The 27,136-nt window shown below is 42.0% G+C and overlaps 2 protein-coding genes across 3 annotated transcripts in view; one reads left to right on the forward strand and one right to left on the reverse strand.

Annotated features, from left to right (window-relative positions):
* cacna2d4b (calcium channel, voltage-dependent, alpha 2/delta subunit 4b) overlaps positions 1-27,136 on the forward strand; it is a 117,472-nt gene that overhangs the window by 54,658 nt on the left and 35,678 nt on the right. Inside the window, exons 9-26 of the mRNA XM_034685194.1 lie at positions 2,809-2,883; positions 4,694-4,783; positions 4,983-5,175; positions 7,201-7,334; positions 7,536-7,553; positions 7,705-7,782; positions 7,869-7,949; positions 8,236-8,310; positions 8,510-8,596; positions 10,800-10,871; positions 11,170-11,231; positions 11,418-11,485; positions 14,152-14,197; positions 14,306-14,403; positions 14,485-14,575; positions 14,684-14,776; positions 14,862-14,983; positions 15,059-15,127. Of these exons, the coding sequence (XP_034541085.1) occupies positions 2,809-2,883; positions 4,694-4,783; positions 4,983-5,175; positions 7,201-7,334; positions 7,536-7,553; positions 7,705-7,782; positions 7,869-7,949; positions 8,236-8,310; positions 8,510-8,596; positions 10,800-10,871; positions 11,170-11,231; positions 11,418-11,485; positions 14,152-14,197; positions 14,306-14,403; positions 14,485-14,575; positions 14,684-14,776; positions 14,862-14,983; positions 15,059-15,127 (1,552 nt within the window). The remainder of the gene's footprint in view (positions 1-2,808; positions 2,884-4,693; positions 4,784-4,982; positions 5,176-7,200; positions 7,335-7,535; positions 7,554-7,704; positions 7,783-7,868; positions 7,950-8,235; positions 8,311-8,509; positions 8,597-10,799; positions 10,872-11,169; positions 11,232-11,417; positions 11,486-14,151; positions 14,198-14,305; positions 14,404-14,484; positions 14,576-14,683; positions 14,777-14,861; positions 14,984-15,058; positions 15,128-27,136) is intronic.
* Positions 16,570-19,726, reverse strand: LOC117814011 (leucine-rich repeat and transmembrane domain-containing protein 2-like). Of its 2 annotated transcripts, none has more exons than XM_034685116.1 (4): positions 19,677-19,726; positions 18,869-19,008; positions 18,089-18,769; positions 16,570-17,779 (listed from the first exon to the last, which is right to left on the reverse strand). In XM_034685116.1, the coding sequence occupies exons 2-4, from the start codon at positions 18,912-18,914 to the stop codon at positions 17,307-17,309; spliced, it is 1,200 nt and encodes a 399-aa protein (XP_034541007.1). In that variant the 5' UTR covers positions 18,915-19,008; positions 19,677-19,726; the 3' UTR covers positions 16,570-17,306. The 2 variants fall into 2 exon arrangements, with proteins under 2 accessions (XP_034541007.1, XP_034541008.1); XM_034685117.1 differs by lacking the exon at positions 19,677-19,726 and adding an exon at positions 19,183-19,368.

The raw sequence follows: 27,136 nt of genomic DNA on the forward strand, positions 1-27,136 counted from the left end.
TCTACACACAAACACACATCTACACACAAACACACATCTACACACAAACACACATCTACACACAAACACATCTACACACAAACACACATCTACACACAAACACACATTTACACACAAACACACATCTACACACAAACACACATCTACACACAAACACATCTACACACAAACACACATCTACACACAAACGCACATTTACACACAAACACACATCTACACACAAACACATCTACACACAAACACACATCTACACACAAACACATTTACACACAAACACACATCTACACACAAACACACATCTACACACAAACACACATCTACACACAAACACACATTTACACACAGACACACATTTACACACAAACACACATTTACACACAAACACACATCTACACACAAACACATTTACACACAAACACATTTACACACAAACACACATTTACACACAGACACACATTTACACACAAACACACATTTACACACAAACACACATCTACACACAAACACATTTACACACAAACACATTTACACACAAACACACATTTACACACAAACACACATTTACACACAAACACACATCTACACACAAACACACATCTACACACAAACACACATTTACACACAGACACACATTTACACACAAACACACATCTACACACAAACACACATCTACACACAAACACATTTACACACAAACACATTTACACACAGACACACATTTACACACAAACACACATCTACACACAAACACACATCTACACACAAACACACATTTACACACAGACACACATCTACACACAAACACACATTTACACACAAACACACATTTACACACAGACACACATTTACACACAAACACACATCTACACACAAACACACATCTACACACAAACACACATTTACACACAGACACACATCTACACACAAACACACATCTACACACAAACACACATCTACACACAAACACACATTTACACACAAACACACATCTACACACAGACACACATCTACACACAAACACACATTTACACACAGACACACATCTACACACAAACACACATTTACACACAAACACACATTTACACACAGACACACATTTACACACAAACACACATCTACACACAAACACACATCTACACACAAACACACATCTACACACAAACACATTTACACACAAACACACATTTACACACAAACACACATTTACACACAAACACACATCTACACACAGACACACATTTAAACACAAACACACATTTCTAGATGGCTACGTCACATTAAAACAGGAGGTGTGCTCTCCCCACATCAGTCATTGGCATTCCACATAGGCACGTGAAAGAAAGGGGAGGTGTTCTCTCTCAGCCTTGGCTTTTCATGTATGCATTTGAAAGACAGGGGATGTGTGCTTTCCCTGCCTCAGGCTTGGGATTCCAAGTTGGCACGTAAAATAAAGTGGAGGGTGTGCTCTCCCTACCTAAGGCTTTAGCATTCCACGTAAGCCCAAAGAAGAAACGGGAGGGTTGCTCTCAGATGAAAGAGAGGGTAGGTGTGCTCTTCCCACCTCAGGCTTTGTTATTCCAAGAAGGCACAAGAACAATAGAGGAGGTGTTCTCTCACTGCTTCAAGCTTAAGATTTCTAGTAGGCGCATGAAAGTTGTGGGAGGTGTGCTCTCCCTACATCAGGTTTTGGCATTCCATGTAGACACATTAAAGAAAAGGGAGGTGTGCTCTCCCTACCTCAGACTTGGGATTCCAAGTAGGTACATGAAATAAGGGAAGGTGTGCTCTTCCCACCTCAGGCTTTCTTATTCCAAGTAGGCACAAGAACAAGAGAGGAGATGTTCTCTCCCTGCTTCAAGCTTAGGATTTCAAGTAGCCACATGAAAGTTGTGGGAGTTGTGCTCTCCCTACCTCAAGCTTTGGAATTCCACGTAGGCATATTTATTAGAGGGAATGTGTGCTCTCCCCACCTCAGGCTTTGGCATTCAACGTAAGCACAAGAAAGAGAGGGGAGGTGTGCTCTCCCAGTCTCAAGTTTAGGATTTCAAGTAGGTACATGAAATAAGGGGAGATGTGCTCTCCCCTCCTCAAGCTTTGGAATTCCATGTAAGCATATTTATTAGAGGGAATGTGTGCTCTCCCAGCCTCCGACTTTGGCATTAAACGTAGCCACGTGAAAGAGAGGGAAGATGTGCTCTCCCCACCTCAGGCTTTGGCATTCCACGTTGGCACATGGAAGGGCAGGGAGCTCCCAGAACAGAGCCATACCACCAAATTTGAACTTATTACAGGCAAATAATTAATTCTTTTGACACGAGTGGTCCTGGCTGAACTTCGGTGTTTGATTCCTTAAAGCTCCTGTGAGGAACTTCTGGTTTGTGTTGATTTTGGCGCCCCCTGTGGACAAAATGATCTTTGATTATTATGTCCTGTCTCTTTAAACAGTCAGCTGTATCAGTCACGAAGACTCTTTGCAGAGAAATGTGACAAAAGGCTGAATCAGCAGGACTCAGTTATTCACCTGGTCTGACACCTACCCCCCACCGGTGGTTTCAGACCTTAAAGATGACCATATATAAACATTCCCTGTTCTTGTTGATGGTTTTGTTTGCTTTTAAAGACGTTAAAGAGACATTAGCATTCATTTCACAACCAGCTAAAAATTCCTTACAGGAGCTTTAATGCCCCCTCAGTAAAATTAAGTCTACACACCCTCCTGCTCCTTTGTAGATACTCATGTTTCTGCTGCTCCTTGTAGATAAACATCATCTCCTCTGTGTCTCTGTGTCTCTGACTCTCTGCCTGCAGTACACAGACTACGTTCGTTACGTGGAGCCGTGCTTCAGAGGGACTCTAGTCCAGGCCGACTTGGACAACAGAGAGGTAAGACCATTATCTGCTTCATTGAGGCTTTAGGAGCTAAGAGGAGAATTAGTAGCCAACACACACGAACACAGGGAGCACACAAACTCACACACACACACACACACTCAGGAAACCCCAGAACCTGGCCGCCAGATCAACCTGCTGGCCTACTTCCTGCGGTTACATCACAAACCACAGCTTGTTTTATGCTGAATTGGAGGTTTTTTGGCCCAACAGGAGATTAGAGGGAAAGTGAGGATGTACATTGAACTCCTGTAGGAGCTGAAAGGGTTCAAACTTATTCTTATTTTCAGTGTTATGGTCTGGTTAAAGTTTGAGTTTACTCTCTTGGGAAACTTTTTCTTAATGCCCATGCTCATGATATCAACTCACAGGAGAGTATGGAAGCCCGAGAGGGGTAACATAAATTCATGTCAAAGCTTGAACTTCTGTTTTCCAGCTCCTGAATGTTTCTTACTGGACTTTAATGTGCCAAATATGAGGGTACAAAGGAAGTGGAGTTTATCTCGGTGTTGGTCTCTTGGTTTGATTTTTTTAACAGTCAACATAAAGTGAAAAAAATCACTTAAAGGTGACATATTCTGCTCTTTTCATCAACATATCTTGGTCTAAGAGGTCCCCAAAACATGTCTTTAAAGTTTATGCTCAAAAAAACACTTTGAAATCAGATTCTGGTCTGCCTGTAAACCCCTCTTCTTCAGCCCTCCTCAGAACAGTCTGTTTTCTCTCTGACCACGCCCCCTCAGGAAGTGGGCGTGGCCTCGGCTGTCCAGCACGTTGATCTAATGTTTACATGTTGGCTGAATATACACGGCTGCTCACAGACCCGCGTTACTTCAACCCTCTGAATCTGATCCAGAATCTGATCCTGACGGAGAGGCGCCTGCAGCAGGACCTTTCTGAACCATTGGTCACAGATTTAGTGTTTCTTGTTGTTTTATTTGTCAGTATGTGGACGTGTGTCTTGGTACACAGCTACCAACATGTAGCTATGTGGCTATGCTAACTAGCGCTAGCACTTTTCCATGAAAACTAAAAATCATCCACTAGATCTTCAAATCTGCAGACGTGGGGAGTCAAAGCGACCTTTGTGTTTATTAAGACAGCCTACAACTAGCATGCCTCCCTCCTAAGCTCCTTGTTAGCACACATGTGTGCAGGGAATGAAAAACGGAGGAGGGGTTGAGTTGTATTTTATACAGTCTATGGGCTGAACAAGCTCCGAGCTCTGACTTCCTGTTACAGACCGGATGGCGTTGTGACGTATGAAAAACACTGAAAACTGAAACGGCTGGTTTCAGCACACATTTACAGAAAGGTGGAGAAATCAGAACAGGGGCAGAATGGAGTCTTTGACTTGTCAGGGGGTTTGTAGACAGGGACACAGATTTCAGGGAGAGAACCATTAAAAAGAACATTTTGCAGGATATGTCACCTTTAAATAAAATTCATAATAAGAAAATGTTGTGAAACAGAAATAATACCCACAGTAGACGGTTTGTATTTACCTTGTGTTTGGAGTGAAGGCCTCCAGTCACATAAGAACATGTGGTATTGGTGCACTTCAGCCTCTTGTGGCCAACATGGGTATTACAGCAACAAACACTGCTTTTTTTTTTACACCTGAAAATTGTTATTTACCTTCTTTTCAGAGGCAAAATCAAGTGAAGAAAATCCATATGAAGCACTTCTCTTATCTCCATTATTATTTTGATTTTTTGTATTCACAGAAAAAAAAGATTAAACAACAGAATTTAGGGAATTTGAAATTAAGAAACCTAATAATCTTCCTCTTTCTTTCTCTCAGCACTTCAAGCTCCTGGTGGAGGAGCTGCACGTCAAAGGAGAAGCAAAGATCAAGAACGCCATGAAAGAGTCCTTCAAGATCCTCAATGAGGTTTGTTTTTACTTCAGGATGTGACAAAGAAGGTGTGCTGTTAATGTGAGGAGGATTTCTGTCTCTCTATAAACAGATATCTGCATGAAGAGCAGCGAACAATCTGTTCTACATCAAACATTTACACTGAAGGAAGCCTCTGAGGAACGTTCTCTATATAAGTTGTTGTGTGTTTGTGTGTTTGTGTGTTTGTGTGCAGGCCAGAGCAAACGGTCAGGGCAGCATGTGTAACCAGGCCATCATGCTGATCACAGACGGAGCCATGGAGGACTTCGAGACGGTCTTTCAGGAGTTCAACTGGCCGGAGCGGAGGGTCCGAGTCTTCACCTACCTGATCGGCAGGGAGATGACCTTCGCTCAGAACACAAAGTGGATCGCCTGCAACAACAAAGGTGAGTGCTGAGTGAGCGTGTGTGCGTACATCATGATGCTGCTTATGATACGGGGAAGCCAGAAGACCAGGGCGCCATCACCGCTATCTCCTCCTTACACCCCTGCTTCACCTCATCCCTGCACAGCCCCAAATCTACGACCTAAGACATCACCAAGCTCTCCATCCTCTCAGATACATGCAGAAACAGACACGCTCTCTCACCTTCACACCTAACGCAGCAGCTGTAAATTATACAGATACAGACAGATAATACAAATAATGAAGGTGTGCTGCTGTGCCTCGTGCCTAAATATACACTTTTACTGCCAAAATGCACTGTGTACTTTTCAAAAGAAGAAGCTGTGATTCTCTTGATTTAGCAGCTTGTAACAGTAGTCTTCTCTCAGCCCACCGTGAATGCGTCTCTCCTCCTGGTGTTCCGGTTTTAAAAGTGACCCTGTAAACTGGAGACCTTCAGCTGAACGTGTCAGCGATCTCTGCGATCACGGCTTTTTGAGTTCAAAAGGATTTTGAAGCAGTGTTTTTTTTCGTCAAAAATTTTTTTTGTCAAAAATTTATTTTGTCAAAAATTTATTTTGTCAAATTTTATTTTGTCAAAATTTTATTTTGTCAAAATTTTATTTTGTCAAAAAAAAAATTGTCAGAAATTTTTTTGTCAACATTTTTTTTTCAAATATTTTTTTTGGTCAATTAAAAAAAAAAAATCAAAATATTTTTTTCAAAACATTTTTTGTCAAATTTTTTTTGTCAAAATGTTTTGGTTTTTCGTCAAATTTTTCCGAAAACCTTTCACAGTCATTGTTATTTCCATCTGTGATTCTCTTGATTTCTCTTTCTTTCATTAGTTTTTATTTGTTCTATCTTTTTTGTATGTGTGTGTACTTTTCAAAAGAAGAAGCTGTGATTCTCTTGATTTAGCAGCTTGTAACAGTAGTCTTCTCTCAGCCCACCGTGAATGCGTCTCTCCTCCCGGTGTTCCGGTTTTAAAAGTGACCCTGTAAACTGGAGACCTTCAGCTGAACGTGTCAGTGTTTGTGGAGTTTACACAGCTGTTGAAACACAGAGGGAGTTCCTGGGAATGCAAACTAGTTTAGTTTTTATTAAGATTTCAAAATATCCTCATCAGATATTTAATGATGGTCTAAAGACGTTTATGAGGGATGCATCCGGCTGAGAGTCTCCAGTTAACAGGGTTGCCGTTTAAACCAAAACACCGGGCGATCTCTGCGATCACGGCTTTTGAGTTCAGAAGGATTTTAAAGCCGACGGGCTCCGGGTCAACTTTTTTGTCAATTTTTTTTTTTTATATCTAAAAAAATATATTAATTTTTTTGTAAAAAAAAATGTGTACGTTTTTTTTTGTCAAAATGTTTTTGTCAAAAAAAAATTGAAATTTTGTCAAAAAAATTTTGTCAAAAAAATTTTGTCAAAAAAATTTTGTCAAAAAAATTTTTTTGTCAAAATTTTTTTGTCAAAATTTTTTTGTCAAAATTTTTTTTGTCAAATTTTTTTTCACATTTTTTGAAAATACTTATTAAAAAAACGTTTTAAAAAAATTCACTTTTTTTTTCACTTTTGTCCAAAAACAATTCACAGTCATTGTTTTTCCCATCTGTGATGAATGGCATTCCTCTTTGTGTTACTGCCCTCTACTGGTCTGGTGGTGTAGTGCATTTACTTTTTTTTTCCTCCATACGTCACTGGCCTGATTTACACAATCTACCCGGGACTTCAGCCCGTGGTCGAAACGCAGACAACAATGGGGGCACAGGAACCTTTTAGTTCAGGGGGCTAAAAGACCCCGGAACTCTTGGTGGGAATGCACCTTTAGATCAACAAGCTACCTTTCTTTGGTTTTAAGCACACTGGATGTTAGTTATCATCAGACTCAGCGTGCCCTGAGCGTTCAATAATGAAGTTCTGCTGCTGTGCCTCGTGCCTAAATGTACACATGTACTCTCAATGCACTCTGATATTTTTGATGGTCTTAATTGTGTGTTTCTGTGTCCGTGTGTGTTCTCAGGTTACTACACACACATCTCCACACTGGCTGACGTCCAGGAGAACGTCATGGAGTATCTGCACGTGCTCAGTCGGCCGATGGTCATCAACCACGACCACGACATCATTTGGACGGAGGCGTACATGGACACTGTGGTGAGCCAATCACAGAGGACTCACCTCGTTTTCAGCATCTTCCTTCATTATGTCACTCTCTGTCCTTCATGTCCTCATACTGTACTCTGATAACCATCATCATCATCATCATTTCACCTTCATCTGTCTGTCTGCTTCCTCCCTGTGTTTCCACTCATTCTCCCATGATCCTCTGGGCCTTTTCATCCATCACTCCGGCAGCTCCCCAACACCAAGGAGGTAAAGACAGATACTGTATTTAAAGGGTTGAACATAGGGTCACTGTTCCTCTCTGTTATCCTGTCATCTTTCATTTCTATGTGACAGTGTGTTTTAAAATGTTCTTTACTCTCTGGATGTTTCTGAATCCGGCGGTGTGTTTGTGTCTCAGCTGTTCACCACCAAGGCTCAGAGTCTGCTCCTGATGACCTCGGTGGCCATGCCGGTCTTCAGTAAGAAGAAAGAGACGGTCAGTGAGTTCAGGAACGTTTGTGTCAGAGAGGAGAATGTGGTTTAAACACAGAAGCACTGACCCGCTCCCTCCTGTCTCTCCAGCTGTCCCACGGGATCCTGCTGGGTGTGGTCGGCTCCGACATCCCGCTGATGGAGGTGATGAAGCTGGCGCCCAGATACATGGTGAGTTCAGGCTCATTTGACTGTGTAGGAATCTGTAGACAGAACAATATATTAACTAACTAATTTTGCTAAATCCTCCCCTGCTTCCTGGTCTGTTTGAGTCAAAATGAACCTCATGCTGTTACAGTCAAATTTCTGTTTTAAGCCCAGAGGTTTCGCCCCCTGCTGGACACTAAAAGAACGCATGTTTAAGTCACTTGGGCATGAGACTACATCCCGTTCTTATCTTCAGTTTTTGCTCCAGATCATTTTTGTATTACTGATGCTCCTCTGTCCTCTTCGTCAGCTTGGAGCTCACGGCTACGCCTTCCTCATCACCAACAACGGCTACATCCTGGCGCACCCTGACCTCCGACCTCTGGTGAGTCTCTACTCCTCTTTTCTGCATCTCTATTTAAAGGAAGAGATGGACTGCTGTCGTTAAAAAGGTTGTGTTGAGGGAAAGTGGTTTTAAGTATTTATGAGGACAGATATACAGTGTTTCACTACGCACACACACACACACACACACACACACACACACACACACACACAGTAACAGTGTGTCCTCTGTCCGGCAGTATAAAGACGGAAAGAAACTGAAGCCGAAGCCGAACTACAACAGTGTGGATCTGTCTGAGGTGGAGTGGGAGGACACGGAGGAGATGGTAACCACACACACACACACACACACACACACACACACACACACACACACACACACACATACTGCCACATGTGTGCACCAGAACATAAACAAGCATGACATGCCAGCTCCCCAAAAGTGAAGCCAAATCAGCCTGCAGTTTAGCTCATAAACCCCGCCTCCTCCATGTTAACAGATGGGACATGGGTCAAAGTGTAAAATCAAACACAAGACATTCTAGAATGTTGTCTTTGATCTTAAAGACAGAATTCTAGAATGTTGTCTTTGATCTTTAAAGACAGAATTCTGGAATGTTGTCTTTGATCTTAAAGACAGAATTCTAGAATGTTGTCTTTGATCTTTAAAGACAGAATTCTGGAATGTTGTCTTTGATCTTAAAGACAGAATTCTAGAATGTTGTCTTTGATCTTAAAGACAGAATTCTAGAATGTTGTCTTTGATCTTTAAAGACAGAATTCTGGAATGTTGTCTTTGATCTTTAAGACAGAATTCTAGAATGTTGTCTTTGATCTTAAAGACAGAATTCCAGAATGTTGTCTTTGATCTTAAAGGACAGAATTCTAGAATGTTGTCTTTGATCTTAAAGACAGAATTCTAGAATGTTGTCTTTGATCTTTAAAGACCGAATTCTAGAATGTTGTCTTTGATCTTTAAAGACAGAATTCTAGAATGTTGTCTTTGATCTTAAAGACAGAATTCTAGAATGTTGTCTTTGATCTTTAAAGACAGAATTCTAGAATGTTGTCTTTGATCTTAAAGACAGAATTCTAGAATGTTGTCTTTGATCTTAAAGACAGAATTCTAGAATGTTGTCTTTGATCTCAAAGACAGAATTCTAGAATGTTGTCTTTGATCTTAAAGGACAGAATTCTAGAATGTTGTCTTTGATCTTAAAGGACAGAATTCTAGAATGTTGTATTTGATCTTAAAGACAGAATTCTAGAATGTTGTCTTTGATCTTAAAGACAGAATTCTAGAATGTTGTCTTTGATCTTAAAGGACAGAGTTCTAGAATGTTGTCTTTGATCTTAAAGGACAGAATTCTAGAATGTTGTCTTTGATCTTAAAGACAGAATTCTAGAATGTTGTCTTTGATCTTATAGGACAGAATTCTAGAATGTTGTCTTTGATCTTAAAGACAGAATTCTAGAATGTTGTCTTTGATCTTAAAGGCAGAATTCTAGAATGTTACCTTTGATCTTAAAGACAGAATTCTAGAATGTTGTCTTTGATCTTAAAGGACAGAATTCTAGAATGTTGTCTTTGATCTTAAAGGACAGAATTCTAGAATGTTGTCTTTGATCTTAAAGACAGAATTCTAGAATGTTGTCTTTGATCTTAAAGACAGAATTCTAGAATGTTGTCTTTGATCTTAAAGACAGAATTCTAGAATGTTGTCTTTGATCTTAAAGGCAGAATTCTAGAATGTTACCTTTGATCTTAAAGACAGAATTCTAGAATGTTGTCTTTGATCTTAAAGACAGAATTCTAGAATGTTGTCTTTGATCTTTAAAGACAGAATTCTAGAACGTTGTCTTTGATCTTAAACACAGAATTCCAGAACGTTGTCTTTGATCTTAAACACAGAATTCCAGAATGTTGTCTTTGATCTTAAAGACAGAATTCCAGAATGTTGTCTTTGATCTTAAAGACAGAGTTCTAGAATGTTGTCTTTGATCTTAAAGACAGAATTCCAGAATGTTGTCTTTGATCTTAAAGACAGAATTCTGGAATTTTGTCTTTGATCTTAAAGACAGAATTCTAGAATGTTGTCTTTGATCTTAAAGACAGAATTCTAGAATGTTGTCTTTGATCTTTAAAGACAGAATTCTGGAATGTTGTCTTTGATCTTAAAGACAGAATTCTGGAATGTTGTCTTTGATCTTAAAGACAGAATTCTAGAATGTTGTCTTTGATCTTAAAGACAGAGTTACATCATGATAGACAGCTGTGTCAACCAATGAGACACCAACACAACAGTCATTGAACATGCACTTATTTTGGCTTCACTTTTCAGTTCAAATTTGACGCTTTTCTACATACAACACGTTCACTGATCTACACAGTTCTTCTGACTTCAGTGTGGTTACAATCTGTAGTCTGGGGAGTCTTTCTTTTGCACGGTTTGCTGTAGAGCAGTTGTAGAACAGAAGTCAGAACAAACTGGACTGTGAGTTTAACCTGTTTCTGTTGTTCTCCTTCAGCTGAGAACGGCGATGGTGAAGGGGGAGACCGGCAAAAGCAGCCTGAGCGTCAGAGCATCAGTGGACAAAGGGGTAAGGGAGCAGTTATATGAGGATATTTAATGAATTAAAAACACACTTGACTCTGTAGTGGAAATCACTGCATTAAAAACAGACATGACCCTGAACTGTATCCGGCAGAAACTGGTCTCCTGGCTTCACAAATGTTCACAGTGTTGTTTTAGCCTCCAGCTCACTAGGTGGCAGTAATGCTTCCTTGAGAAGAAGAAGAAGAAGGATGTAAACTCAGGAGGAGACAGATGCAGCTGCTTGATTTATAACTGACTGACAGCACAGATCATAACCACGTCTTCTCCTCCTCCTCCTGCAGAAACGACCGCTCTACCTCATCAACGATTACTTCTACACCAACATAGATGAGACACCTTTCAGGTAAATCTGCTGCTTTTATCACACACACTTCTAAACTCTGATGGAAGCTGATCTGCCTCTGTTATAAACTCAGGTGTACCTGTGTGACTTCACCACTAGAGGGCAGCATTTCCCACCATGTTAATCCTTAAATGTAGCAGCCCCCCTCTGAGTGCAGGGCTCACCTCTCCTCCTGTGTCTCTGCAGCTTCGGCATGGTGCTGACCAAAGGTCACGGGAGGCTCATGTTCATGGGGAACGTATCTGTGGAGGAAGGTAGGATTTCCCATGATCCCCTGCTGCACAAACATTTAACCCTTTCAGCAGAGTGAAATGTTTGAATGGTATTTATCACTTTTAAAGACACACTATGTGACGTTTTTTTTTTTATTTAAAGCTCCTGTCAGGATATTTTAATCTTTTATAAAACAGACTGAAATTAATTCTGAAACCTTTATACGACCTACAAAGGCAACGAGACCAACACTGACAATATTACATATTTCTTTATTATTATTTTAAGGCCATGAACTGCTGCTGCCGCGTGGTAGGCGTCAGACAAAGTGACAACCTGCACACTTATAAAATGACCTTTAATTTTTTTTTAAATTTTACACTGCAACAATTCTCAATGAGTGTTACTTTGGATTGTTTAGTTAAAAAACATGTATGCATGTATAGAACAAATTCAACAAAGAGATAAGACGAGCAGCTTTGTCCACAGGGGGGCGCCAAAATCAACACAAACAAGAAAAGTCCCTCACAGGAGCTTTAATTTTTTGAATTTTTGAGGAATTACACAAGTGTCCACTAGAGGAAACATCATGCAAAACTTTCACACAAAAATTATGCAAAATTTTATCAATGCATAAAAAATGTATTTCCTTTCCTTTAAAGCTCCTGTGAGTAACTTTCAGATTGTGTCGTTTTGTCGCCCCCTATGGGCAATCACATGCATCTTGTAACTTTTCTGATGCTAAGGTAGTTTTTTATGTCCAACAATCCAACGCATCACTCATTGTGAATATTTTACTGTTAAAAATATTAAGTAATGATGTTTTTAATCAAGCTGTCAATCACTATGGGTGACGCCTACCCCCTCTTAGCGGTTTCAGGCATCAAAGCGAACTAAAAGGAAGTTGTTAATCGGTCTGGTTTGCATTTGAAGGTCATAAAGAGACGTCAGTGTAAATTTGGATTTGTTCCGCAACCACTCAAAAACTTCTCACAGGAGCTTTAAGGAAAACAATATCAGTAAACTCATCCGTCAAATCATCCGTCGTCACGATCTCTGCTTCCACTGCTACACTGACGACATCCAACTTTACATCTCCACCAACTCCATAACTGCTCCAACCCTCTCCACCCTGGCCGACTCCCTGACCGAAATTAAGTCCTGGATGCAAAAAAACGACCTCCAACTCAACTGTGGAAAATCTGACCTTCCTATCATCGGCCCCAGATCCCTCACCACAACCACCAACAACTTCAACCTCTTCATCCACAATGCTTCCCTCACTCCGTCCTCACCTCGGTATCATTTTGGACTCCCACCTCACTCTGGAACAGCACAACAAGCACATCACCAAAACCGCCTTCTTCCACCTTTTCTACCGCTGAAACCCTAAACCTCGCCTTCATCACTTCCAGACTCGACTACTGTAACAGCATCCTCTCCGGCCTTCCTTCAAAACAACTCAACAAACTACAATACATCCAGAACTCTGCCGCCCGCCTGCTCACCCACACCCGCTCCCGTGACCACATCACCCCTGTCCTCCAAAACCTCCACTGGCTCCTTATCAGACAGCACAGACATTTTATAATCCTCCTCCATAACCAGGCCCCCTCTTACCTCACCGACCTGCCCCACCACCACACCCCCTCCCATAACCTCCGATCCTCCAACGCCCACCTCCGCTCCCTACCACCTGACACCAAGCACTGAACCTCTGGAACGCCTTACCACTTAACATTAGAACCTGCCCCAACCTGTCCACCTTCAAAACACTCACCAAAACCCTAACCCTACTTAGAACAGCTGTTAATGTATGATTGCTTTTAAATGTATATATTATTATGGCCCGAGCATCGATGGCGGCGAAGGCCCTATTGTAACCCTAAGGCTTGATTTTTATTCTTTGTCATTCAAAAAAATTGCAAAAATATGCTCGCTAGCGCCCCCTAAAATGTTCAAAAACGCCTCCGTATTGAGGTTATTTTGAGCTACATGCTTGAAAATTTGTATGCACATTCATGGCATCAGGACGCACAAAAAAGCCTCTCACACCCATATCCGAAACTCAACAGGAAGAGCGCCACCTAGCTTTGAACATGAAAAATGGCGTCCAAATAAGGGTGCATACTTTCGCTATCTTCTCCTAGGGCTTTTCTTCGATTCAGTCTAAACCAAGAACAACCTATAGTAGACACATTGACGAGAAAAAATTATAAGTACAAAGGCTAAAATTGTGGGCGTGGCAGGCGTTGAGGCAATGCATCAAATGCACATACAGCTTTGAATGTGAAGAATGACGCCCAAATAAGGGTGCATACTTTTGAGAGCTCCTCCTAGGGTTTTTCTCCAATTCAGTCCAAACAAGGCACATTCTATAGCCGACATATTGACGATTACAAATAATTAAAGGCATTTCGTTCAGATTAAAATAGTGGGCGTGGCACACTCTCAAGTTTGGAGATTTTTTTTTTGGCAATCTGGCAAAAACTTGGAACATTTGCACCACCTAAGGGACACAAGCAATATACTCTCAGATCTTGCTTTCACATCATGTGGTGGCAAATATCAGACGGCGGTTCAAATGTGGCGGTGGCTCACGTGGGCGGCGGCTGCAGGTGTGCGAGGGCCCGTTATTATTATTATTATTATAAACTAATTAAATTAAATAAATGAAACCTGTTTGTGTTTCTGTCTCCCCCTGCAGGTCTGCATGACCTCACCTCCCCGGACCTCAGCATCGCCTCTGAGTGGTACGTCTTAAACCCACGCCCTGTGTTTTAACAGACTCCTAAAAGTCTTTCTTCTTGTCCCTGACGGTCTCAGAGTGATCTTCTAAGTGTTCCTCTTTCTGTCCTCAGGACGTACTGCGAGACAGACATCGACCCCGCTCACCGTAAATACTCCCAGCTTCAGGCCGCCATCCGCTACCTGCTGGGGAAGGAACCGGACCTCGAGTGTAAGTTTTCATCAGAGTAATAAAGACCGATTGTTTGATTTAAAAGTCAACTTTAAGTGATCAGACCTGTTCTTCCTCCAGGTGACGAGGTGTTGCTGCAGCAGACGTTGTTTGACGCCGTGGTTACGGCTCCGCTTGAGGCCTACTGGAACGCCCTGATGCTGAGTGACACGTGAGACTCAAGATATCTTTACCTTTACACTTTAGACCTGATGTGTGAAGCATTAAAGGGTCATTTCGTGTTTTGAAGCTGTTTGCTGATCAGGGTGTTTTTGTGCAGGGTGGAGCCGGGGATCGAGACGGCCTTCCTCGGTACTCGAGCCGGCATGATGAGGATCATGAGATACGCAGGAGTGGAGAAGCGAGTGGCAAAGTGAGTCTCACACCCTTCCTGTGCTCTGAGTTAAACTCCTGACTGAAGTGTGATCTAAACGCTGACTTCCTCTCATCATCATCAGGAGGTTTCTGACTCCGTCCGACAAAGACAACCTGTTCACCATCGATCACTTCCCTCTCTGGTACCGCCTGGCCGTGGAAAACACTCCGGGGAGCTTCTTCTACTATCCCGTCAACGACAAAGGTTCATACATAAAACATCTCTTTTATCTCTCCTCACATGTTCCCGTTTATTTTTAACCTCTTATTTCCTCCTCAGGAGTGCAGTACGTGATCGCAACCACGGCAGTGACGGTGTCCTCTGAGGGACGGACGGCCATGGCTGGAGGTGAGTCTGAAAGCTGACCTCGTCTCTGGGGCGTCTTGACTTCTCTGTTTTGAGCTCTGCTGGTGAACTTTGTCAGAGAGATGTAAGTTATCAAGCAGGAGGAGTTTTTCTTCTTTTGTCCTCATGGCTGATACTGGAAGAGGATTATCAAACACACATATGTTTCCTGGTGAAGTTTCAGATGGAGAAACTCTACGACCAGGGCTCTGCTAGCTAAAAGAGCTAAACGTCTATGAACAGGATTTCAAAGATTGCATGCAGTAAGTTAGATTTGTCTGTATGGCTCTGTTCTGGGAGCTCCCTGCCCTTCCATGTGCCGACGTGGAAGGGCAAACCCCGAGTATTCAAACATTTATATGGACACTAGAGCTCACATCATGGCACCGGGGCTGAGACGGGTAACGTGAAACCGATGCGTCAAAGTTTCATTGTGAATACGTTACAGTTAATACTTTTTATGTTTTTAGATTTGTACTTGTTTATTTATTAATTCATTTTATTTGTATTTATTTATTTAGTATTTTTTTTATTTTTTTTAATTCATACATTTTTTTTAGTATTTTTTTTTTATTATTTTTTTTTTATTTTTATTTTTTCATTTTATTTATATTTATTTATTTAGTATTATAACTATTTACACATTTTTTATTAGTATGTATTTTGGTATTATTATTTTGTTTGTTTGTTTTTGTTAGTTGATTTTTTTGTTTGTATTTTTTTTATAATAATTATTATTTATTTATTCATTTAATTTGTATTTATTTAGTATTCCTTTTTTATTTGTTTATTTTTTATGAATATTATTTTGTTATTATTTTATTTGTTAGTTTATTTTTTGTATTTGTATTTTTGTAAATAATAATAATTTTCTTTTTATTTGTATTTATTTAGTATTCTTTTTTTATTTATTTATTCATTTTTTAAACATATTTATTTAGTTATTATTATTATTTTGTTTGTTTGTTAGTTTATCATTTTTTTATTTGTATTTATTTATTATTATTATTCATATTTTTATTTTTTATAATTAATTAATATAATTAATAAGTTAATAATTTGACATAGCTACAAATCAACACACGACCTCATCTCTCTGCATCCTGATAAAAGTCGTCTCGACTCTTCGGGTGTTTATTAACGTCGATGCACGCTTTGGGAAGAGACACGTCTTTACCACGGTGGGTGACGGCGCTCATGGGAAATGTAGTCCTCAGGAAACCTTGTGTAATGGATGAACGTGTAAATAATGTCCCTAAACCCAGAGAGCTGGTGAACGTTTACATTCTTAATTTGGGTTTTCATGCCTTCAGATATCTGAAGTGAACCCTGGCCTCCGTGCATGGGGCGCATGATTTAACCGCAGACCTAAACCTGCGCCCGGTGTCGTGTTTTTAAGAAGGACAAACAGCCGATTAGATAAATATAGAGTTTATTATCTCCAGCAGGATTCAGTAACAGTCCTTGAAATCAACTTGAGACGTTTGATGTGCTTATCACAGAAAAAAAGGACAGAATCGATCAAACACAGAGGAGCCACAGTCGAGCTGAGATCCTCACACATCTGCTGCGTCGGCTGTTTGAAGAAGAGCTGGAGGATTTGTTTGTGCTGGATTGAAAAGCTGCTGCAGCTCAAAGCCTGCCCTGTAGGGGGCAGCGCGGCTGTTTTGGATGCAGCGTACCTCGGTGGTAAAGCTCAAAGCAGCGTTTCCCTGAAAGCAGCAGGACTCGAACCCCGACTGAAGTGAGTGGGATTAAACGGGACGTCCACTTTAAGAAGTCAAAGGGATTATCTCAGAGAAAGGAAACATGAACACAAACTTTGGGAGAGGTGTCACATGTCACAGATCCACAGACGGTTGTACTTTTTGTGCTTAACGGGCCGAGACACAAAGACAGACGCAGGAACAGAAAGGAGTTTCATATTTCTAAAGATGAAGAGGAGTCAAGGTGCAGAAGTGCCGAAACCTCAGCTTCAAGGGAGTTTAGGAGCTGGCTGTGAGATGCAGCGCGGGGAATAACAATTCACAGAGCATCCATACATTAAAAGAAGGGCTGCAGCAGGATCACCGGATCTAGTCTGGTCCTCCAGGGGCACCATCAGCCCCTGCTTGGAGGTCTTCAGCACGCAGCGCTGCAGGGATCCTCTCTTGAGGATGTCGAATCAGGAAGAAGCAGCGGGTCAGAAGCTGCTGATTCGATACCCGTGCACGATGCCGCAGGCCTCTTTCGGCGGCGACTCCTCCGGCGACGACATCTGTCCGTCCTCCACGTCCGTGTCGCCTCCAGATTCGGCCATGAGAGGCTGACCTCGGTTCTTCATCTCCCTTTGGTACCGCGCCATGAGCGAGGCGTAGACGCAGCCGTACGTGGCGGCGACCACCATCATGACGCACACCGTCCCGCAGATCACTCCGGCGACTATCTGCGTGCCGTGCGCTCGGCGGACGCTCACGGGACGGTAGCGCTGGCGGACGCACTCGTCGTTGCTGCTGATGCGTCCCGGCGGGCAGGGAGGCCGGGTGGAGTAACCCGGCGCGCCCTCCTTGGTGGGGCTCTGCAGGCAGTAGTTGAACATCTCCGCCGGCACGCTGCGGATGTCCCTGCCCTTCAAATCCCCCGGGAGGCTGCACCGCATCGCATCTACCTGCCCATCTATGAGAGAGACGGAGAGGAGGAGGAGGAGGAGGAGGAGGAGAGGAAGGAGCGGGAGGCAAACAGGGAGAGACAGGGGGAGGATTGAGAGAGATGGAGGTCATTATATTCTTAGATGTCTTTGCTGAGCACACATCCATCCTGCAGAGCGGAGATTAATTGCTTCGATTAGACAGCTTTTGAAGTAGAGACAGAAAATACAAAGCGATTTGCTCGGGTTCGCTCTTAAAGGGCTCTAAGCCGGCTGCCAAAAACTATCAACTTCAGAGGATTTGAGATCTGGAGGGGCCTGCTAACGGCTCTGCTCACCCCTGTAAATCAACCACTCCATCCAGTGCTTAAAGTCCCGCAGCTTGCAGTCGCACTCCCAGGGATTCCCCGCCAGCTGGAGCTGCTGCAGCCCCACCAGAGGCTCGAAGGTGGCTCTCTCCAGGGCCACCAAGCGGTTCCCGGCTAGAGACAGCCAGCCGAGTCTTGGGAACGCATCCAGCAGACCTTTTGGCAGCCACAGGAGGCCGTTGAATGACAGGTCGAGCCCCCGCAGACGCCACAGTCCCTGGAACACCTCCTTGTTCAAACCGAGGCTCCCCTGGCTTCCGTTCGAGCCCTGTGAGACCTCGGTGCTGTTGTTGAGGTCAGAGGTCACCGCCAGGCGCAGCCCGAGGTAGTTAGCGGAGAGGTTCAGCCAGCGTAGACTGCTCAGACCTGAGAAAGCTCCGGGCTGCAGGGCGGAGAAGTGGTTCTGGGAGAGGTCCAGGAGCTCCAGGTTGCTGAGGTTGGAGAACTCCAGCAGGGAGGACAGGTTGTTCTGGGGCAGACGGAGGATCAGGGAGTCGCGGTCCAGCAGCGGGAGGATGGGCGTCAGAGAGACGAGGCCAACCGCAGAGCAGTCGGTGGTGTTACCGTAGCAGGTGCAGACACCGGGACAGCCTTGGACCGAGCCCAGGAGTCCCAGTAGAACCAGCACCAGACTGGACAGAGCGGACCAGACTGAAAGAGAGGAGAGAACACAAACAGAGTCACCTCGAGACCTCCTCAAGAGCTCTGTCAGTCACAACGGGACCCTCACCCCGGGCTAACTGGACTCACCCAGGCTCTCCTGGTGACTTGGTCCATGCTGGTCCCGGTTCTTCATGTCTCACACCTGGACTCTCCTGCAGCTTCAGGTTCTCATCTGGCTGTTTCTGCTTTCTGCTGGTTCACACCAACGTCCAGCCGAGGAGCGAGTCCTGGAGAGGGAACAAGAAGAGGAGGGAGAGTCAGAGTTTTAGAGTTTTGGAATCAGCATTTAAAAGTTTCTTCTTCGTATCGTTCTTCATTTTCCTCAATTATAGAAAGAGACAAGTTTGAGGAGAACGAACCCCTGCTGGGTTAGGGTGTACGCTCTACCTCCCCTTACTCACACATTTGACAGAGACGATACAAAGTACATCGAGCGATGTTAGAAAGAGGACAGAGAAGACAGGTTAAGAAGCTTGTCTTGGCTGGAGTTCATGCTTGCCGGTATAGCAGGGCGATATTAAAAAAGATAGACAGTTTGTTAGCTTCTATCTTGAATCAGTTCTCTGATAAGCTTCTTGAATCCATCATTTCTGATGGTGCTAACAGGAAACAGTTTTCTTGTGTAGTTTTAGTTTGTAGATTCTGCTCTACCTCCCCCGACTCCCCTTTTTAATGAGGGGAGTTTCATGACATCGATCTCAAGGAACACTGATGGATCGGGCTGTCAGAACTGAATCATGCCAAAAAAGCTGATTTAAATATTGAACCATGGGCTGACTGCTTAGTTGGACCTCTAAGGAAAGGATCTTCAAACAGTCTCATGTAGGAAACAGAGGAGGAGCCACTCTCATTTTAACCTGGAGAACAAAAAGTGGATCTAAATCTGAACACCAACCCCAGCTTTAAACGGTAACACATAAGCATGATGTCCTCCGTCCCTTAAACAGCCTAAGAGGTGATCCTGCTGTTAGCTCCTGTAATGGTGAGGTCAGTCTACCTCCATTAAATGTAATGCTTTCATGGTTAATGTCTGGACGTGCGTACAGGCCGTGGTTCTGCAGCATTAAAGTGTTTTACAGTAGAACGTCCACTTCACCAGCCGACCCTGGAGGATAATCCTCTCTGAGCTCTGTTGGTCTCTCTCTTCACTCATTCAGCTTTCCCACCCTCTCTCATTCATCTCGTCATCTTCAAACAGAAGTTCACTCGTTCACAGTCTGTTGTTTCTTCCTTCCATCTGCTCCCCCCCCCGTCCACGCCGATGGTTCCTCTTCACCAGCTCGCCCCTCAGACCCTTCCAGCGACCATGAAGAGTGCAACTGGTGAGATTAGAGGAGTGTTTCATGAGCACTGATTAAAAAACATCAACAGCTTAGCTCCTGGCAGAGCTGATCTCCGGCACGTTGGCACCCCGAGCCGGAGCTGTGCTGTGTTTCGCAGCCTTTCGCCTTGTCCTCAATCCTTTTCATTCTTCAGAGAACACACAAGGAGCTTCATGATGAGGAGAGATAATCCTCTGTTCTCATCCAGAAACACCAACACCGGCGGACAAGTCGATGCCAACTTCTTCTTCTTCTTCTGAACGCCCACTCCTCGGCGTTCATGCGTGCTGCAGGAACAGCACACCGTCAGCGGGGTTTTTACAATCAAGGAGCCTGTTTGTGTTTTTCATGATCGCTCGCCTCCCTTGATGTCTCGGGGAGTTGGAGGCGCTCAGTTATGCGGCGGGAGAGCGTGTGCATGAGAGATAAAGCTGCGGAGGGAAAGAAAAGTGCTGTCACTCCATCACGAGCGTGTAGCTGCTATAAAGAGCGGGAGAAACGCTGCCTCAAGGCCTTTCTTTTGTTGCAGGTCTCTCTTTTGTGAAGTTGGCACAATGATGCCAGTCACTCCGCTGCGGACTGAGCGAGGCAGGAAGAGGCCTTTAGGCCACAACTGACATTAAAAACAGGAGGAATGACAAAGCAGGTAGAGGACCGGGACGCTAATGTGACTCTGAGGATGTCTGACGTCAATTCAAATTATCCACTTATTAGAAGTGCAGACTCGGGGCCGTGTTACAGAGATAACCACGTGCACATGTTCTAAATAAGTAGAAAGCATTTTACAGGAGAGCTGCTCTCAAACAGAGGACTGAGCACGCTGCTAAACAAACAATCACAGAGATTAACACGGTTCAATCCACACGCTCTAAATCTGTCTACAGGGCTGTGAGCTGAGCTGCTGCTAACTTTAACTTAGCTTCATTCTGACATAGCTTCAAACAGCCTGCTGAGTTTTTCTTCAGATTATTACAAAAAAGAGTTAAAGGTATCAAAATGTAAAAAGTTCCAGTAAAAATATTAAAACCCAAGAAAAACAAGAGTTAGTCTAAGGCTCTTTGGTACGGCTCGAGGGGCTGTGAGCTGAGCTAATGCTAACTTAGGCTAACCTCTAGTCTAATTTAACTTAAAAAGAAAGTAATTTTTTTTTTTTTAATTAAAAGAAAGAGTTAAGTGCAATGAAACTATACAAAGTTACTGCAAAAAAGTAACACAAATTAAATAAATAGAAATGAACATTTTTTGTCCCAGTGCTCTTCGTTTGGGCTCAAGGGGCTGCTAGCTAAGCTAATGCTAACTTTAACTGACTTCTAACAACTGAATTTCCCCCCCGGGGGATCAATAAAGTACTATCTTATCTTATCTTATCTTATCTTATCTTAAAATTATGTTAGATTCTTCAACTACTTACATAAAACAGTTACAAGTACTCAAAGTGTAAATATTCACTGTCAAAAGTCACAAAAGAAAAGTAAGTGTTTGTCCGAGGCTCTTTGGTTGGGCTCGAGGGGCTGTGAGCTGAGCTAATGCTAACTCAGGCTAATCTCTAGTCTAATTTAACTTAAAAAGAAAGTTATTTCATTTTTTAACAAATTAAAAGAAAGAGTTAAGTGCAATGAAACTATAAAAGGTTACTGTAAAAAAGTAACACAAATTAAATAAATAGAAATGAACATTTTTTGTCCCAGTGCTCTTCGTTTGGGCTCAAGCGGCTGCTAGCTAAGCTAATGCTAACTTTAACTGACTTCTAACAACTGAATTTCCCCCCCAGGGGATCAATAAAGTAATATCTTATCCTATCTTATCTTAAAATTATGTTAGATTCTTCAACTACTTACATAAAACAGTTACAAGTACTCAAACTGTAAATATTCACTGTCAAAAGTCACAAAAGAAAAGTAAGTGTTTGTCCAAGGCTCTTTGGTTGGGCTCGAGGAGCTGTGAGCTGAGCTAATGCTAACTTAGGCTAATCTCTAGTCTAATTTAACTTAAAAAGAAAGTTATTTAATTTTTTTATAAATTAAAAGAAAGTGTTAAGTGCAATGAAATTATAAAAGGTTACTGTAAAAAAGTAACACAAATTAAATAAATAGAAAGGAACATTTTTTGTCCCAGTGCTCTTCGTTTGGGCTCAAGCGGCTGCTAGCTAAGCTAATGCTAACTTTAACTGACTTCTAACAACTGAATTTCCCCCCCAGGGGATCAATAAAGTAATATCTTATCTTATCTTATCTTATCTTAAAATTATGTTAGATTCTTCAACTACTTACATAAAACAGTTACAAGTGCTCAAAGTGTAAATATTCAATGTCAAAAGTCACAAAAGAAAAACAAGAGTTTGTCCAAGGCTCTTTGGATAGGCTTGAGAGGCTGTGTGCTAAGCTAATGCTAACTTAGGCTAATCTCTAGTCTACTTTAACTGATACACAAAGTAATTTAATTTCTTAACAAATTAAAATAAAGAGTTAAGTGCAATGAAACTATACAAAGTTACTGTGAAATAGTAATAAATAAATGAATAAATAAATGAATAAATAAATAAATACACTTTTTTTCCTTCCTGGTGATCTTTGGCGGTCTCTAGGGGCTGCTAGCTGAGCTGCTGCTAATTTAAGCTTGACCCCTGTATGCCTTAGTCTGTTTAGATTCTTTAACTACTCACAAAAAACAGTCACAAACAATCAAACTGTAATAATTTGCTGTAAAAAGTTACCAAAGGAAAAAAAAAGTGTCTTTAAATGCTCTTTGTGGGGCTCCGGGGGCTGCTAGCTGAGCTGCTGCTAACTTTAACTCAGCTCACCATCAAAAAGTATGTTGAGTTAAATTCACTGACATAAACAAAATAGTTACAAGAGATCAAAATGCAAAATGTTACTGTAAAATAATTTTCCACTTCTCTATTGGGCTGCGAGCTGAGCTGCTGCTAGCTTAAGCTCAACTCGTGTCTGACATAACTTCAAAACATCCGGTCAGTCAAATTCAACCAATTAAAAGAAAGAGTAAGAAGTGATTAAAATGTAATCTTTAAAAAGTAAAAATGCTCTGTGGTTGGGATTGAGGGGCTGCTAGCTGAGCTGCTGCTAACTCAAGTTTAGCCTGTTTCTTTCATAACTTCCAAACATGTTAAATCTTCTTCTGGGTAAAAGAAAAAAAACTGGAAGCTTGAAAATCTTTGAGGACACAATGATGAGAATTTAACTGACAGAAATCCAAACACCTTTAATGTCCGCTGTGTGAGGTTAAAAATGCAGACTAACTAACGAGGTCTCAACAGAGTCTGACAGACGAGCAGAGAAACTCAAACCTGAGTCAGGAACAGGTCTAGTGTTTCTGAAGCTCAGATACTCAGCTGTTTGTTTTGAAGCTCATTTTTCTGCAGATTGCCTCTCAGGAGCTTCTCCTGACCTGTATGGATCTGCTTCTTATATCAACACATTCATTCCTAATCCGCCTCCAAACAAGGAGCTTCTTTGACCTGCTGCTCCAAACTAGAAGAATCACAAGGCTTCTCTTCAAGCCTCTGCAGTTTCTCTTCACATGTGCAGAGACGCTTTGGTTAGTTTGCAGAAACACAAACATTGGTTCAGTGATTAGAACATCTCCAACATCTGCTGCTAATTCAGCATCCAGTAAAATCACAGTAAGAGATAAACTTGGGGTCCTTCATTTCAGAGCTGTGCAAAAATATCAATACAGCAAAGTGTTGCAATATTTCTTTTTGAGGTTGGTTATCAATTTTCCTGCTTCTCACATTCTTACATTTATCTGATTTAAAAGTGATGAAGGCGAATCATTTTAACAGAAATTTAAATCCTCACTAACCAACTAATCCAACGGTAAGAGAACACACAGGATCAGAGTCTGCAGAGTGAGGCTAAAGGTGCATTTGGACCAAGAGTCCCGGGGTCTTTTAGCCCCCAGAACTACTTCCCCCTGAACTAAAAGGTTCCTGTGCCCCCATTGTTGTCTGCGTTTTGACCGCAGGCTGAAGTCCCGGGTAGATTGTGTAAATCAGGCCAGTGACGTATGGAGGAAAAAAAGTAAATGCACTACACCACCAGACCAGTAGAGGGCAGTAAAACAAAGAGGAATGCCATTCATCACAGATGACACCATAGAAGCAGACGGACAGACAGGTATCATTATGAGCAACACAACAGTTAGCATGAAGAGACTCAGCTGGTCTGTTTTAGATGGTGCTATATTTCATCACAGATGGAAAAAAAATGACTGTGAATGGTTTTCTGGAAAAAAATGAAAAAAAAAAATACAATTGAAAAAAAAAAGTTGACAAAGAAATTTTTGAAAAAACAAATTTTGAAAAAAAATTTTTGAAAAAAAAATTTTGAAAAAAAAATTTTGAAAAAAAAATTTTGAAAAAAAATTTTTGAAAAAAAAATTTTGAAAAAAAATTTTTGAAAAAAAATTTTGTCAAAAAAAATTTTTTAAAAAAAATTTTTGAAAAAAAATTTTTGAAAAAAAAATTTAGAAAATTTTTTTTTGAAAAAAAATACATTTAAAAATTTTTTTTGGAAAAAATGTGTTTTGGAAAAAAGACATTTTGAATAAAAAATTGAAAAAAACCATTGAAAAAAAGATTTGACAAAAAAAAAATTGACAAAAAAGTTGACCCGGAGCCTGTTTTAGATGGTACTATATTTCATCACAGATGGATTCACTGAATCAACACGTGAGAGGAGATAAGCGCGAGTAGCAAAGACGTTTCAACACGGCTTTAAAATCCTTTTGAACTCAAAAAGCCGTGATCGCAGAGATCGGCTGGTGTTTTGGTTTAAACGGCGACCCTGTTAACTGGAGACTCTCAGCCGGATGCATCCCTCATAAACGTCTTTAGACCATCATTAAATATCTGATGAGGATATTTTGAAATCTTAATAAAAACTAAACTAGTTTGCATTCCCAGGAACTCCCTCTGTGTTTCAACAGCTGTGTAAACTCCACAAACACTGACACGTTCAGCTGAAGGTCTCCAGTTTACAGGGTCACTTTTAAAACAGGAACACCGGGAGGAGAGACGCATTCACGGTGGGCTGAGAGAAGACTACTGTTACAAGCTGCTAAATCAAGAGAATCACAGATGTGTGTGATGTTATTGTGGACGGAGGGAGGAATAAAAACACTGAGGTTAATCTACCAATCAGACACGTTCAGCATTGCAGGCCCCGCCCCCCGAAAGTCCTGGGACTTTTGGAAAGTACTGCTCCATCCTCTCCTGTCCGTGAGCACGGAGCAGGATCGCACACTGCTGGCCCTGAGTCTGAAATGAGGCTCTGACTGACAGCTAGCCATCATGTTAGGTCTAATACTGCAGCCTGTAAGAGGATGAGCGAGTGTCCTATGAGCGAGGATGACCTCTGACCTCTTCCTGTCTGATGCTTGTAACAACAGATTGATGTTAAATCATGCTGCAGATACTGAAGGAAGGATTTCCACAATAACAAGACGTGTCCTGATAATTCCACCGACCGGACAATAAGACCGTCCGTTATGACGTCCGCGCTGACACACTTTGACGGTAATGTGCCATCAAAACACGACCACTCGCCCCCCGTTGCATGTATTCACGCACCATTAAACGTGTTGCGCTTCAAGGCGAGGAGCCAAACAAAGCCAAACAGAGAGGTCTGAATGTCATCTTCTGTTCAACAGAGCTGAAGTCGCTCCTGGCTGCTCTCTCCTTCTATTCACCCCATCCCTCTCTCTCGTGCTCTCCTCTCTCTCTGCGTCTCTTTCTGTGGACTCGTGACTTTTTAAGGACGCCACAGAGAGCTCGGGCGCTGCTGGGTGTAGGTCAGGAAGATGTCAGATTCACTCAAACCTGACCCAGTAGGTGTATCAGAGGAGTACAGAGTCCGCCCACGCTCTGAGGAAGAGCTCTGACTTCAGCACCGCACAGGTTTTATCACACTCCCATCCTGAGTGTCTTATAAAACCAGCCTCCTGTATTTAAACATGACTCTGTAGTGGAAGTCACTGCATTAAACACATACATGACTCTGTAGTGGATGTCACTGCATTAAACACATACATGACTCTGTAGTGGATGTCACTGCATTAAACACAGACATGACTCTGTAGTGGAAGTCACTGCATTAAACACATACATGACTCTGTAGTGGATGTCACTGCATTAAACACAGACATGACTCTGTAGTGGAAGTCACTGCATTAAACACAGACATGACTCTGTAGTGGAAGTCACTGCATTAAACACATACATGACTCTGTAGTGGATGTCACTGCATTAAACACAGACATGACTCTGTAGTGGAAGTCACTGCATTAAACACATACATGACTCTGTAGTGGATGTCACTGCATTAAACACAGACATGACTCTGTAGTGGAAGTCACTGCATTAAAAACAGACATGACTCTGTAGTGGAAGTCACTGTATTAAAAACAGACATGACTCTGTAGTGGAAGTCACTGCATTAAAAACAGACATGACTCTGTAGTGGAAGTCACTGCATTAAACACAGACATGACTCTGTAGTGGAAGTCACTGCATTATAAACAGACATGACTCTGCAGTGGAAGTCACTGCATTAAAACACAGACATGACTCTGTAGTGGAAGTCACTGCATTAAACACAGACATGACTCTGTAGTGGAAGTCACTGCATTAAAACAGACATGACTCTGTAGTGGAAGTCACTGCATTATAAACAGACATGACTCTGTAGTGGAAGTCACTGCATTAAAAACAGACATGACTCTGTCGTGGAAGTCACTGCATTAAACACAGACATGACTCTGTAGTGGAAGTCACTGTATTAATAACAGACATGACTCTGTAGTGGAAGTCACTGCATTATAAACAGACATGACTCTGTAGTGGAAGTCACTGCATTAAACACAGACATGACTCTGTAGTGGAAGTCACTGCATTAAAAACAGGCATGACTCTGAAGTGGAAGTCACTGCATTAAACACAGACATGACTCTGTAGTGGAAGTCACTGCGTTTAAAACAGACATGACTCTGTAGTGGAAGTCACTGCATTAAAAAC

This window comes from Notolabrus celidotus, chromosome 6 (genome assembly GCF_009762535.1).
Source record: "Notolabrus celidotus isolate fNotCel1 chromosome 6, fNotCel1.pri, whole genome shotgun sequence".
NCBI lineage: Eukaryota > Metazoa > Chordata > Actinopteri > Labriformes > Labridae > Notolabrus > Notolabrus celidotus.

What these genes read in the sequence shown, in the direction of transcription:
- LOC117814011 (XM_034685116.1), bottom strand. Translation starts at nt 18,914, where the DNA reads ATGAAGAACCGGGACCAGCATGGACCAAGTCACCAGGAGAGCCTGG. An exon ending in AAGTCACCAGGAGAGCCTGG is followed by an intron (nt 18,770 to 18,868) that starts GTGAGTCCAGTT and finishes CCTCTCTTTCAG; the next exon opens with TCTGGTCCGCTCTGTCCAGT. An exon ending in GGAGTGGTTGATTTACAGGG is followed by an intron (nt 17,780 to 18,088) that starts GTGAGCAGAGCC and finishes TCTCTCTCATAG; the next exon opens with ATGGGCAGGTAGATGCGATG.